This window comes from Notechis scutatus, chromosome 4 (assembly GCF_049901735.1).
Source record: "Notechis scutatus isolate UNSWTSFEM ecotype Mainland chromosome 4, rNotScu1.2, whole genome shotgun sequence".
Lineage (NCBI taxonomy): Eukaryota > Metazoa > Chordata > Lepidosauria > Squamata > Elapidae > Notechis > Notechis scutatus.
In genome coordinates this window covers 132646219-132659535 of record NC_142012.1, presented here as the reverse complement: position 1 = coordinate 132659535, position 13317 = coordinate 132646219, and the positions used below count along the sequence as shown (strand labels likewise).

Below are 13317 nucleotides of genomic sequence, written 5' to 3'. Positions count from 1 at the left end.
TATATGAATGAGTTATTGTCCTTGCAAGCACTTTTACCTTCCTTGCTCCTTTCTTCTCCTCTTATTTTTAATACCCTTACATTTTTATTCAGCTTTTTATTATCCATAGCTTTCTAAGTCAGTTGAGCCAGGAGTTGGAATTGGATGAGGTTTGGATATGTTTTGAAGTTGGTTTATTTAAATAAATATAGCTTGAATACAAAACAACATGACAAATTTTGGCTAAATAAGAGCCTAAGTGGAAGCTTCTACTTTCCTTTTTACCACATTGGATAGGTCACAACAGCTCAAGAGAAGACTTAGCGTACTAGGCATAATTCCAAAGTAATTTACTACAGGTTCATAGCAGCAAAAATAAATTTAGCACATCATTGGCAAGGATATAAATTACCAAAAATATCAGACCCGGAGCTTAAACTTGGAGAATATCCAGTAATGGCAAAATGCAGCAAAGCAGGTCTAAATATCAATAAATAACAATGCTGAATAGGGAATTCTGGGAGTTGAAGTCCACACAACTTCATGTTGCCAAGGCAGAGAAATATTGATAGAGAGTACAGTTTTTAAAGGGGAAAAATTTTAACTAATTAAAGCATTAAAATCAAACGTAGACACACACAAAAATGAGATGTCTATAAATGTTGTACGTTAGTCAAAATATGAGGAAAGTTAGAAACTAATATTTATAATTTTTTAGTAGAGTTTTTCACCCTCTTTTCTAGTTTGTTTATATTGTATGTTCAAATATTGTACGGTGGAAAAATGATTTCTAAAACTTTTCCATCATTAAAACATAAGTGTCAAGTTCTGTTGGATGTTGACTTTGTATGGTATTCTTCACTTTCCTTTAATCCGTATATTTACCTTTAAATGATACAAACTTTTGCTTTTATCCATTCTTTGCATTTTAAATTCAAACTCATTTCAGCAAAAATATTACCCAAAATGAAATAGTAAAATAACAATACTGCCCCTTAGTGGTCTTCATTGAGAAGTGTATATTTCATGAACTACAATATTTCCATTTGTGATGCATATAAAACTTGTAAAATGAATATGATTGATAAACATTTACACTAAAACAAGGGAAGTATCTGTTATGGCATTTGCAGCAGTACAAGAACAGAAATGTTTGTTTTGATACATATGTAAAATGTACAGAATGTCTGCTTGAACATTTATCAACATGCAATCTTATAGGGTCGTGGTGGCAAAAAGTTCTTCATTGAGCTAAAGGAGATCATGGAAAGGGACCCCTTATCTCAACTGTGTGAAAATGAAATGGATCTCATTTGGACATTACGATTTGACTGTCGTGAAAATTTTCCACAATCCCTGCCAAAACTGTTGCTGTCTGTGAAATGGAACAAGCTTGAAGATGTTGCTCAAGTAAGACATATAGAAACTATGTAGAGAAATAGTAATACCAGGGACAAGGCGAGTAATTTTGTTCAGGAATGTGGCAGGTTATAATTTAAATGAGATACTGTTAATTGGAAAAACATAGACAAGCCAATTATTATTTTTTACAAAGCTGACATGCTACAAAGTAAAGACCTAACTGTAGCATCTTTCTTATTTGCAGCCAGGCCTCGAGCCCTGCAAAAGTCTTCTGGTAAGGTAGATAGTACCCTGGGAAGCTTCTGGTAGACAGGGTTTTGTGATTTATTCATTTATATTTTGGCTGATATAGGGACGCTTCTTATAATCTTAACTTTACAGAGGTGAAAATGTTTTAATTTCATTTCATCAATTTTGTTCAAAAATTAAATTGTTATTGTAAGCTGCTTTATCAGTATTTTTTCATTTGTAAATTCTGTCAATTTACTCTACTGCAGTTTTTGAATTCTTTTAAAATCAGGTATTTGGGGCAATGAGAGAAGGAAGGGATATCATTGTTACTATACAGACATGGGTAATGTTTCCTCTTCCAAATCCGTCTTGAGTAATTGTAGCAGAATAAAATGTAGATACATCAGAGCAATTCCTAAAAGTAGTTCATTTACATTTCATAATGTGCACAGAAATACAGTAGAAACAGTAGTCAAATCTGGATATATTATGATATAGTGGTATTGTGTTCCTTTTTGTTTTTCCTTTTGGACTCCACAGTGTTTTCTAACTTTTAATTTATTAACACTCTTAGTACTTGAATAGCATTTACCCCAGTGTTCATAGTAGGATTTTTAGATACTGTTCTTTGGACCAGCTGCAGAAATCTGATTGATTGATGTACCATCAAGTTGTTTTTAACTCCTAGTGACTCTATAGATGTATTTTCTTCATGATGGTTTATCCCAAAACTGGCCTTGTAGGTTTTCCAGTGGTACAAAAAATCTATTTAAAACATTACTGCTCTGACATTATTTATAATATTATAATTTAAAACCTTTTGAACAATCTAGTTGTATAAGATAATGCCATAGAGAATAATAGTTTTCAATATTTTATAAGAGCAAAATTGTGCATGGCATCAACTTTATTACATTTTAAAATGTTTTAAATTTGTTAAAATGTGGGAAGAAGGTGGTAAAGAGGTAGCTAAAAGTGGCATATTTCATTGATAAATGAAATAAAGAGAAAGATTCCTAGTTGCCGTAATTTTCCCATTTATAATGGAATGTTACTTTTTGGTGAGTACTTTTGCTCTGAATCAATATAATTGATTGTCCTGCAGAAGTATTGTTGTTTTGGTTTAAGAAGGAAAGCTTTGAGCCCAGATGTGATAAGTCCCCTTGTTGGCCTCTGACCAATACTCTTAGATCAGCCAGTACCCACCTGGGATGTTGATCTAGCTGGTCAGCATTTCCCTCCTTATTCAAGCTCAGAGAAAGAATGTAAACAAGAATTGGCTGTATTTTTGGAATCTTCTTGGCTCCTTCTCAGGTCATTGAGCTCTTGTTTCCTCTAAGGGTCATATCACTTAACTTTTTCTAGTTCTATAACCTCTGCCTCTAATTTTAAGGTTTTTTTAAGCAGTCATAATCCTAGTGGCAACAGAACAATATTCCATATGTTGCCCACATTTTTGAATACTTCGATTCTGTTATCTGATATTGTAGAGATGAAGCCAAATATATACAATATTAAATTCCATGTTTCCTGCAAGGAAAGGCTCAAGTTAGAGCTCTTCAGTGCTCAGCATGTTGAGTTCAAGTGTGAATTCAGGGCTACATCACTGCTCAAAGGATAATGTCATTTGCATTTTCACGATGGGGCAGCTAATTTTAATATTAGCATTTAATCATATTTTCTTCAATTTTTTTAATTCATATTTCCATATTTTATCAGTCATCAACTGCTTTAGCATTCAGTTGAATAGGAAGGGAATCAAATAAGATACAATAGATAACAGGTTGATAATATGGGACTATTTCTTATACAAAAATAACCAGTTCTTTGTTAAATTAATTACCAAATAGCATTTGTCCCTCTTTCTAGAATTTGCCAATAAACAGAACTCAGCTAATTTATGTCCAGAGATTAAGGAGATTATACAAATCTAACTGTCACCCTTTTTTTAGCTTATTATTTTATGTATCCTGAATGTCTTCTCTAATATCTGATTTGAATTTGATTTGATTTATATGAAGAACTACTACCCCTTGAGTATTTTACTCCATGATTCTTCTGTTTTCTGACACACAGGGTCTTTATTCTGCCACAGATAGAAGAATAATGAAGAACTTTCAAATCTCCACCTTTTACATCACTAGAGGGAAAAGAAACAAATGAAATTATTGACATTTTCACTAACTGGCTAGAAATAGGAATATTAAAGAGTCAGAGTTTGTGTTACCATTCTCCTCCTTGTTAGTTTTAAATAGTGTCTCTCACTATATTATATACACTGCTCAAAAAAATAAAGGGAACACAAAAATAAGACATCCTAGAGCTGAATGAATAAAATATTCTTATTAAATACTTTGTTCATTACATAGTTGAATGTGCTGACAACAAAATCACACAAAAATTATCAATGGAAATCAAATTTAGCAACCCATGGAGGTCTGGATTTGGAGTTACACTCAAAATTAAAGTGGAAAAAAACACTACAGGCTGATCCAACTTTGATGTAATGTCCTTAAAACAAGTCAAAATGAGGCTCAGTTGTGTGTGTGGCCTCCATGTGCTTGTATGACCTCCCTACAATGCCTGGGCATGCTCCTGATGAGGTGGCGGATGGTCTCCTGAGGGATCTCCTCCCACACCTGGACTAAAGCATCCCCCAACTCCTGGACAGTCTGTGGTGCAACGTGGCATTGGTGGATGGAGTGAGACATGATGTCCCAGATATTCTCAATTGGATTCAGGTCTGGGAAATAGGCGGGCCAGTCCATAGCATCAATGCCTTCATCTTGCAGGAACTGCTGACACACTCCAGCCACATGAGATGTAGCATTGTCTTGCATTAGGAGGAACCCAGGGCCAACCGCACCAGCATATGGTCTCACAAGGGGTCTGAGGATCTCATCTCAATACCTAATGTGAGTCAGGCTACTTCTGGTGAGCACATGGAGGGCTGTGCGGCCCCCTAAAGAAATGCCACCCCACATCATTACTGACCCACTGCCAAACGGGTCATGCTGGAGGATGTTGCAGGTAGCAGAATGTTCTCCACGGCATCTCCAGACCCTGTCACATCTGTCACATGTGCTCAGGGTGAACCTGCTTTCATCTGTGAAGAGCACAGGATGCCAGTGACGAATTTGCCAATCTTGGTGTTCTCTGGCAAATGCCAAATGTCCTGCACGGTGTTGGACTGTAAGCACAACCCCCACCTGTGGACGTTGGGCCCTCATACCACCCTCATGGAGTCTGTTTCTGACCGTTTGAGCAGCCACCTGCACATTTGTGACCCGCTGGAGGTCATTTTGCAGGGCTCTGGCAGTGCTGCTCCTGTCCCTCCTTGCACAAAGGTGGAGGTAGCAGTCCTGATGCTGGGTTGTTGCCCTCCTACGGCCTCCTCCATGTCTCCTGATGTACTGGCCTGTCTCCTGGTAGCGCCTCCATGTTCTGGACAATACGCTGATAGACACAGCAAACCTTGCCACAGCTCGCATTGATGTGCCATCCTGGATGAGCTGCACTACCTGAGCCACTTGTTTGGGTTGTAGACTCCGTCTCATGCTACCACTAGAGTGACAGCACCACCAGCATTCAAAAGTGACCAAACCATCAGCCAGAAAGCATAGGAACTGAGAAGTGGTCTGTGGTCACCACCTGAAGAACCACTCCTTTATTGGGGATGTCTTGCTATCTGCCTATGCTTTCCACCTGTTATCTATTCCATTTGCACAACAGCATGTGAAATTGATTGTCAATCAGTGTTGCTACCTAAGTGGACAGTTTGATTTCACAGAAGTGTGATTGACTTGGAGTTACATTGTGTTGTTTAAGTGTTCCCTTTATTTTTTTGAGCAGTGTATATTACATCTCATTTGAACATGTTTCCCTTTGTGTGTGTGACGGGGCAATATTTATTTATTAACTGAATAAATCTTGTTTTTTAGATTTATATTCTGTCTTTTCTCCAAGAATTGAGGGAAGCTCAAATGGGATTTACTTTTATTTTATCCCCCCCCCCCAAAACCCTGTGAAGTATATTGAGCCAATTACTTTTTTCTCTGTCTGTCCAAAGTCATTCAATGGCTAAGATGCAGAAAGTTGGGTCCAGTAGTCTAACTCTGTTCATGAATAAATTCTCGTAAATATTTTAGTTACTGAATTCTGCATATATTATGTTTATTTTCTGAACAGCTTCAGGCTCTTCTTCAGATATGGTCAAAATTGCCTCCCCGAGAAGCATTAGAATTACTAGATTTCAATTATCCTGATCAATATGTAAGAGAATATGCTGTGGGCTGTTTACGACAAATGAGGTAAGTAGTATGGTAACTTTATCCTAGTAATTGGCTCACAAGTTGGATCTCAACAAGAAAATCCTGTGACTTTTACCCTGAGTGAAATAAATTCTCCAACTCAGGAAACAATTCAGGCTAAAATCCCAGTTTACTGATGATATCAGTAAGATCAGGCTGGGTGGTCCTCCTTTGGGAAGTCTGGTCAGGAGAGGACAAGTCTCCCATTTGCTCTGGGGCAAATGCTGTAGCATTGGAAAGACGCAGATGTTTTCAGAATGCCAATTTAGAAAGCATCCAACTAATGTCCTATGGAAGTGAATCTTTGCAAATTTAGGATTATGTCATGTGAAACATACAGGAATGTACACTTGAGCAGATGTGCAACAGATTTGGTATGTCTGTGAAAATATAATAGATTTTCCAAGAATCTGTTTATTTGTTTAGTTTTGGTTAAAGCATAGATTTATGTATTCAGTGAAAAAAAATTCAAAAAAAATCTTAAGTATTATCAGAGTTGTTGGATTTTGTGGCCTTGACTTTTCTGAACAGTGCTGTATATGATTAATAGCATTTCTTATTTATTTCCAAGGCTAAATTGTTAACAGAATATTTTGATGTCCTTAAAATGTAAACAAGATGTTTTTTTTCCTGTAAAAATTGTCTAAGTTTGATATAATGTATAGTAATTCTGGGGGACTGTTTCTCCTGAGCATTTGACATAAATTATTTCATATTTTTTTCTGTTTTGCATGTGTCTATATCTTTTAGGACAGCGTTTGCATTCAGCATGTTATGTCAATTTGTGCGGGCATCTTTCTTGCTAAGCAATATATAAAACAAAAAAAATCTTTAATCTCAATTGATGAAAGTAATAAGTGTTGGAGTCTGAGAGCAAAAATGCCATAGTTACCAGTACCCTCTCTAATGTTGTGGCATTATATAGTGTACTGGTCACATCGCTATTGTACTCTAGAGAGTGACCTGAGGAGAATGTTGGCAGCCACGACTGGATGACTGAATTTAGTGATTTTAATTTTTTTTTGCTTTAGTACCGTGTTTCTCCAACAATACGGTCTCCACCAATAGGAAGGGCCAGCACGTTTTTGGGGCATAAAATCAAATTAAGCCCCTCCCCCCAAATTTAGGCCTATCTTAAAATATGCAAAATAAGGGGGAAGGGCGGGAGACTTGCCGTTAGGAGCGCCCGGCGGACAGGAATTCCTCGCCACCAGCCGCTCCTAACGCGGGCGATCATGCAAAGCCGGGGAGCTCCTACTCCCACCAAACACCTTTGCTGCAGACACCTTTGGCACCCACCGCTGTTGCTTTCCCTTCTGCCCATTCCGCCGCCACGTTTGGAGCTGGTGCTTCCATGTTTGGAGTGCCGCCGCCATTTGGAGCTCAAACGCGGAAGTGGCAGCTCCAAACATGACGGTGGGCGATCTTTTTATTTTGGTCCGCGCGAAGTTCAGAGCGAGCAAGAGAGGGAGACTGCGATGCCTCCATCCGAGATGGCAACCTCACTAGTGGATCACAACGTGGCTGGAAGCCCGAATCGGCGGGATACGATGGTAATCTTTTTGGAGCGGAGAAAGGGAGAGAAGAGTTGCGAGGCATAATTTGCAGGAGGAAGTGGGTGTACCCACGGCAGGGAGCCCAAGGAAGAAGGGCCGGTGAGGCAACGGAGAGAGTCCCGTAGCTCCGGAAGCAGCCTAGAGACGCGCCCGGGAAGAGGTGCAGATGCTGCCTTGTAGTCCCCAAACCAACTGCGTGCGCCGCCTTTAGTTATGTGCGCTCCGCTCTCTAGGCATCTCCGTGTGATCGTGACCCTGTCCTTTCCACCTGGCGCCCTTGCTGCTTTCTGGCTTTTAGCGACCGGCTCGCGTTTGGAACACGTTCACGCTTTGGAGTTGGTTTGGGGACTACAAGGCAGCATCTGCGCCTCTTCCCGGCGCGCGTCTCTAGGCTTCTTCCGGAGCTACGGGACGCTCTCCGTTGCCTACCGGCCCTTCTTCCTTGGGCTCCCTGCCGTGGGGTACACCCACTTCCTCCTGCAAATTACGCCCACAACTCTTCTCTCCCTTTCCTCTCGCTCCAAAAGATTGCCATCGTATCCCGCCGATTCGGGCTTCCAGCCACATTGTGATCCACTAGTGAGGTTACCATCTCGGATGGAGGCATCGCAGTCTCCCTCTCTTGCTCGCTCTGAACTTCGCGCGGACCAAAATAAAAGATCGCCCGCCGTCATGTTTGGAGCTGCCACTTCCGCGTTTGGAGCTCCAAATGGCGGCGGCACTCCAAACATGGAAGCGGCAGCTCCAAACGTGGCAGCGGAATGGGCAGAAGGGAAAGCAACAGCGGCGGGTGCCAAAGGTGTCTGCAGCAAAGGTGGGAGTAGGGAGCTCTCTGCGCTTCGCCATGATCACCCGTTAGGAGCGGCTGTTGGCGAGGATGCAAGTGGGGGAATTAAGTCACCCCGAAAAGACGGCCTAGCCGTTTTTTCGGGGCTCAAAAAAATAAGGCCCGGCCTTATTATGTGAGAAACACGGTACATATAGCAATTCTTTTTATATATGAATGGACAAAATATATTTTCTCTGTTGATATGATCTTTATTTGTAATTTACATTTGAAATGAAACAGAAGCATTATTTTCTTCAGCAAGAAAGTTGGAAGGTGGCATCTTTGAAGTTTCCCATTGATCTTTAGGATAAAATTCATGTAACTAATGTTAAAGAGGTAAAGATGTAGATAGCTATGACACTTGTGGAAGTTGACAGTATCTTTCAGAGATGAACCCAGCCACTTGTAAATTATAACTTTCTCCTTGTGATGATAAATGCATCCAGACAGGGCACAAAGACATGAGAGGGATCTGTTGCCTGCCTTGAAGGAGGTGATAGTGTATCTCCTCAAAAAGCGATCCTTTGGTCTGAACATCTCAGAAAATTATCAGCAAGTCTCCAGCTTGCCATTTCTTGATAAGGTTATTAAGATGATGGTTAGGTTTCAGCTACAGAAAATCTTGGATGAGACAGATTGTCTTTTTAAATGGTATCAAGCCAGAGCATGGGACAGAAATTGGTTGTTCTTGTGAATGATTTGCAGCAGAATTGTTTTACCAGATCTTTTTGACTCTAAATCACTTAGAGAGGGCTGTAAAGCAATATATAAGTCTAAGTGCTATTGCTGTCGTCTTGAATTTGCATCAGCTGCTTAGTAAGGAGATGACAACTGGCTAAGTAACAATTCAGGTGATATATATGCAGATTCATCTTATGTATCGGTTGCATTCTTGGACTGGGAGGTCCTACACATGGTCACTCAGATTTTCAAAAAGAAGATTGGGGAGGAGTTGTATTCAGTCGGTTCAGCCTGACTTTTTAGGACTCCTTTCATATATCTTAAAGATTGCCCTTCCACTGTATTTTCCACTTATTCTACCTAGACAATTATGCAATTGTACTTGCTGAGGAGTCCCCTCTATTAGGACATGTACATAAGACCGCCCAACATCAAGCATTCTCTGTAGCAGGCTGCCTTCTCTGGAATAGCATGCTCCTTGAAGCATGAATGGCTCCCACAATCATGGCATTATGAAAATTGACAACAACATGCCACTTTTTGATCTGTCATGATACTACTTTTTAATTTTCCAAATTAAGTTTTGTGTTTTGTCCTTAATTTAAGTTTTGGATTTTTATCTTATTTTTAACAATTAATAAGAAGGTGGTGATATTCTTTTGGTTTTAGGCAACTAAATACATCTTACAAATAAGTAAATATATACATACATACTGTTTTATTGTTGATTTTAATTTAGTTTATTATATTCTGCATTGGGAACATTTTATAGATAACAATGTAAAATAGTATAAAAATGAGAATGCATTCATCCAGAATTCCACTAATTTATTTACTTTTTTCTAACCTATTTCTAGTGATGAAGAACTTGCTCAGTATCTCCTGCAGCTTGTGCAGGTCCTGAAATATGAAGCTTTTCTTGACACTGCTCTCTCCAGATTCCTACTAGAGAAAGCCCTGGCAAACAGACGGATAGGACAAATGTTGTTTTGGCATTTGAGGTAAGACTTAAAATGACAAAATACCTGTAGCAAATAAGGGGGGGGGCTTTATATTCATTCTGAGTGTTATATTTGATTGTTCTGTTTTATATCATATATGTATAATTTATGTTTTCACTATCCAATTAAATTGGATTGTTTAAAAGTAGATAACATTTAAAAATGCTTTAATTGTGATTCCTTTTCAGAAATGGTTTATTTTTACTGTAGACCAGTTATAAGTCAATGGTAAATAAGTGAATTTCAAGTAGATATAAAATATACAATTCTTGAATACAAATATATTAATAAGAATCAATAAAAATGCATGTAAATGTAAATACATAAATATAATCAGTTGAATAAACCATCTACAGTTGAATGATCAACCAAACTTGGGAAGAAATAGCTAAGAGTTGCTTAAAGATTGCTGTATTTTGTGAAGCAACTTTTTTCTGACATTGATCTCATTATAGCAGCTGGAGATAAAGGGAATGAAAGTGCTTGACCACAAATGATAACAATTCTTGCTGAGTGCCAGCATAAAGCAGGTAGTACAATATGATCCAGTGTTTCAATATGATCCCATTTTGAGTGGAGACACTGCAGGACTAGTTGCAAGATATCCAGCACACTGGATAAGTAGAGCAAGTCAAAAACATGTTTTTAGGCAAGATTGACGGGTCTATTTGTATCTTTGTGTCCTTGGCATATTGCCTAAGGTTGGTGAACGTTCATTCAAAGGCGATCTGGGAAATTGTGGTCCATGAAAATCAAAGTGGATAACCAAGATTAGAGAAGACAGAATGGCTGGAAGAAAAAGTACCTTAAGCTAGTAACAAAATATATGAATTCGAATAGATATTTCAGTTTTAAGTAACTGGTTGCATGGTACAGCATTGTATTAGGAATGTAGTAGGAAAATGGAACTTAAAAATAGGCTTTGTATCAAGTGGAAGGGAATGACTTGTAGGGACTAAACTAAACTCTAAAAAGGAGTTGAATATGAATCTCAGCCAAAAAAAGTTTAAACACTGCAGGTAAAAACTGATCTCCTTTGGAGCTTATCAAAGTAATTTTACTCTTTTCTTATATTACATCCCAAATTGAATTTGTGAGTTTTAAGGGCTTGTGAGAGATGATGCCCACAAAGGCAGAGCTGCTATGACAGAATGCAGCGGGAATAGTAAGGGTTTAATCTGCAAGTATCTTGCACTATATAGAAGATTAAATAAATATTATTTTGATAGTAATTGTATTCTACCTGTATAGTTTTTCCATATATTTATTTTTTTCCAAGTATATCTTTAGAAGCAGAAGAGTTTCTTTAGGTATAATTTATCAGGTATAATTTAAGAGTTTCTTCTTTATACTTTACCAAATATTAAAGATGTGTATATTTTTCCCTTGTCCCTTTTAATGTTGACACAGTTGTGTTCTTCAAAAGCAGCAAGGTAGCTTGGGAAATCCTTTACTTCTTGGAATTAGATGAACTTTTTATTTACTACTAGAAGTGAGGACCAGTCATGGATTTATTTATATTTTATACATTTGTGTTAAAATATATCAAAAGATTCTTTTCTGTTCCTCATAGAAACCAAAAACATCTGTGTTGTTTCCTTCCATACAAAATTATTTTATATCATAAGGTCTTATTCATTAATATTTAAATCCATTTTTTTTGTCTCCCATTGAATCAGCATCTCAAAAACCATCGATCCAGCTGAGATAATTAAAGAGAAAGGATCAAATGGTGCCTTCAAAATGCCTTCTTCTCCTTTACTTTTTGATTTCTAAAGCTGCAGTTCCAAAAGTCATGCTTCCACTTCTTTCAATACTTCCATGGTCTGGAGCTCTGAAGTTATGTTGGATTCAACCAACATAACTATAATCAGCCATGTGTACTGGAGTAACTGTAGACCAATTCATAAAGTGGCCATCATTTGAAAAGCTGCTGTAATCAATAGGTTCAGATCTCTCTTGAAGTGGAACACTCAAGAAGAGGTTCTAATACTTGTCTTCTGATTTTGGCAGAGCTTTCCTCAAGCTCTTTACCTTCAAGAACATCAGAAACTTGCATATAAGACAAAATTACTTTTCTCACATTTTTCCTCAATTTTGAAACCAGACATTTTGACTCATCTCTGTACATGTTATTAGAAGATGGAGAATTTAAAAGGCAGAGGACTTAACTTGGGGGATTAGATTGACTTCTCCTGCAAAGGGCTTGAGTATTTTAATAAGTATTTACTTTCCATGTACAAGGCTTTGCATCTCTTTATTTGTAAAGCAGTAACAACATAATTCAGGTTTTAAGAGCCATACATTTAACCATCTACCTTCTGATTTTAATATATATCATAAATATGTTTTTAAAATTCATGGTTATACATTTATACAAATATGTCTTGTAGATCAGAAATGCATATACCTGCAGTTTCTTTGCAGTTTGGTGTGATATTGGAAGCTTATTGTCGTGGAAGCATCACTCACATGAAAGTTCTTTCCAAACAGGTACTGCTTATTTTAAATTCTTCCCCTGAGATTATTTCCATGAAGTCAACATGATGTAACATGCTTTTATAGGCTAGTCCCTTTTGAAAAAGCACCTAACAAATCCACAGTAGTCTTATTAGCTGTAGAAATCATCAGTAATTGTTGCTTAACCAGTTGTGAAATGCTGCTGAAAATATTCATTGGGAAACTGGTAAAATAATTGTTTTAGGTTTTTTTTTTATTTATCTCCTGCAATCAATGTATGAATCTTTACCTCACAAAATAATTACCTACTCCTGTAGTATAAGAAAATATCTTAATTATAAGTTAACATACTTGAGTAAACCATTAAAAATTAATAGCTGTTTTAAATATATTCAGTTTAGTCTTTTGTGGACTGTGACATTTTCTTTGCACTTTAGAGGAAATGCATGTCAGTGCAATCAAAGAAGGGGCAAAAAAATTCCCAACTGTGCAAACACGGAAGAAATTGAACCTAGAAATACTTCAAAAAGTTCCTGTTTGTCCAGTGCAGGTTGAAATTGTTCCCTCCTATAATGTTTGCACAGCTCCTAGAATTGTAGAAAAGCAGGGATCTTTTGGTTTTCACAGATGGCTGACCTGACAAGCCTCTCTTGTCATTTTTCTATAATCAAACTCTGGACAGCTTCCACAGCATCCTGCTTGGAATGACTCAGCCTTCTGTAAGAAAGTTTAAGCCTTTAAAACATGCTTTATACTAAAATTCTTTTTTTTTTCCTTAGAGAACCTACTGAAAATATAAACATGGATACTAATTACTAAACAATATATATTGTCCAAGTTTATTAACACTGGTTTAAGTTTCAGATTTATAAAGAAGCTATTATTGTTCTAGAATAACCTCTTGTTTT

At 37.6% G+C, this 13317-nt stretch overlaps 1 protein-coding gene across 3 annotated transcripts in view; it reads left to right on the top strand.

Annotated features, from left to right (window-relative positions):
* The window catches only part of PIK3CB (phosphatidylinositol-4,5-bisphosphate 3-kinase catalytic subunit beta), an 83778-nt gene that overhangs the window by 54470 nt on the left and 15991 nt on the right, over positions 1 to 13317 (top strand). For all 3 annotated transcript variants that reach the window (XM_087964990.1, XM_087964989.1, XM_087964991.1), the window contains 4 exons: positions 1201 to 1389; positions 5761 to 5882; positions 9806 to 9949; positions 12343 to 12442. In XM_087964990.1, the coding sequence (XP_087821116.1) occupies positions 1201 to 1389; positions 5761 to 5882; positions 9806 to 9949; positions 12343 to 12442 (555 nt within the window). The remainder of the gene's footprint in view (positions 1 to 1200; positions 1390 to 5760; positions 5883 to 9805; positions 9950 to 12342; positions 12443 to 13317) is intronic.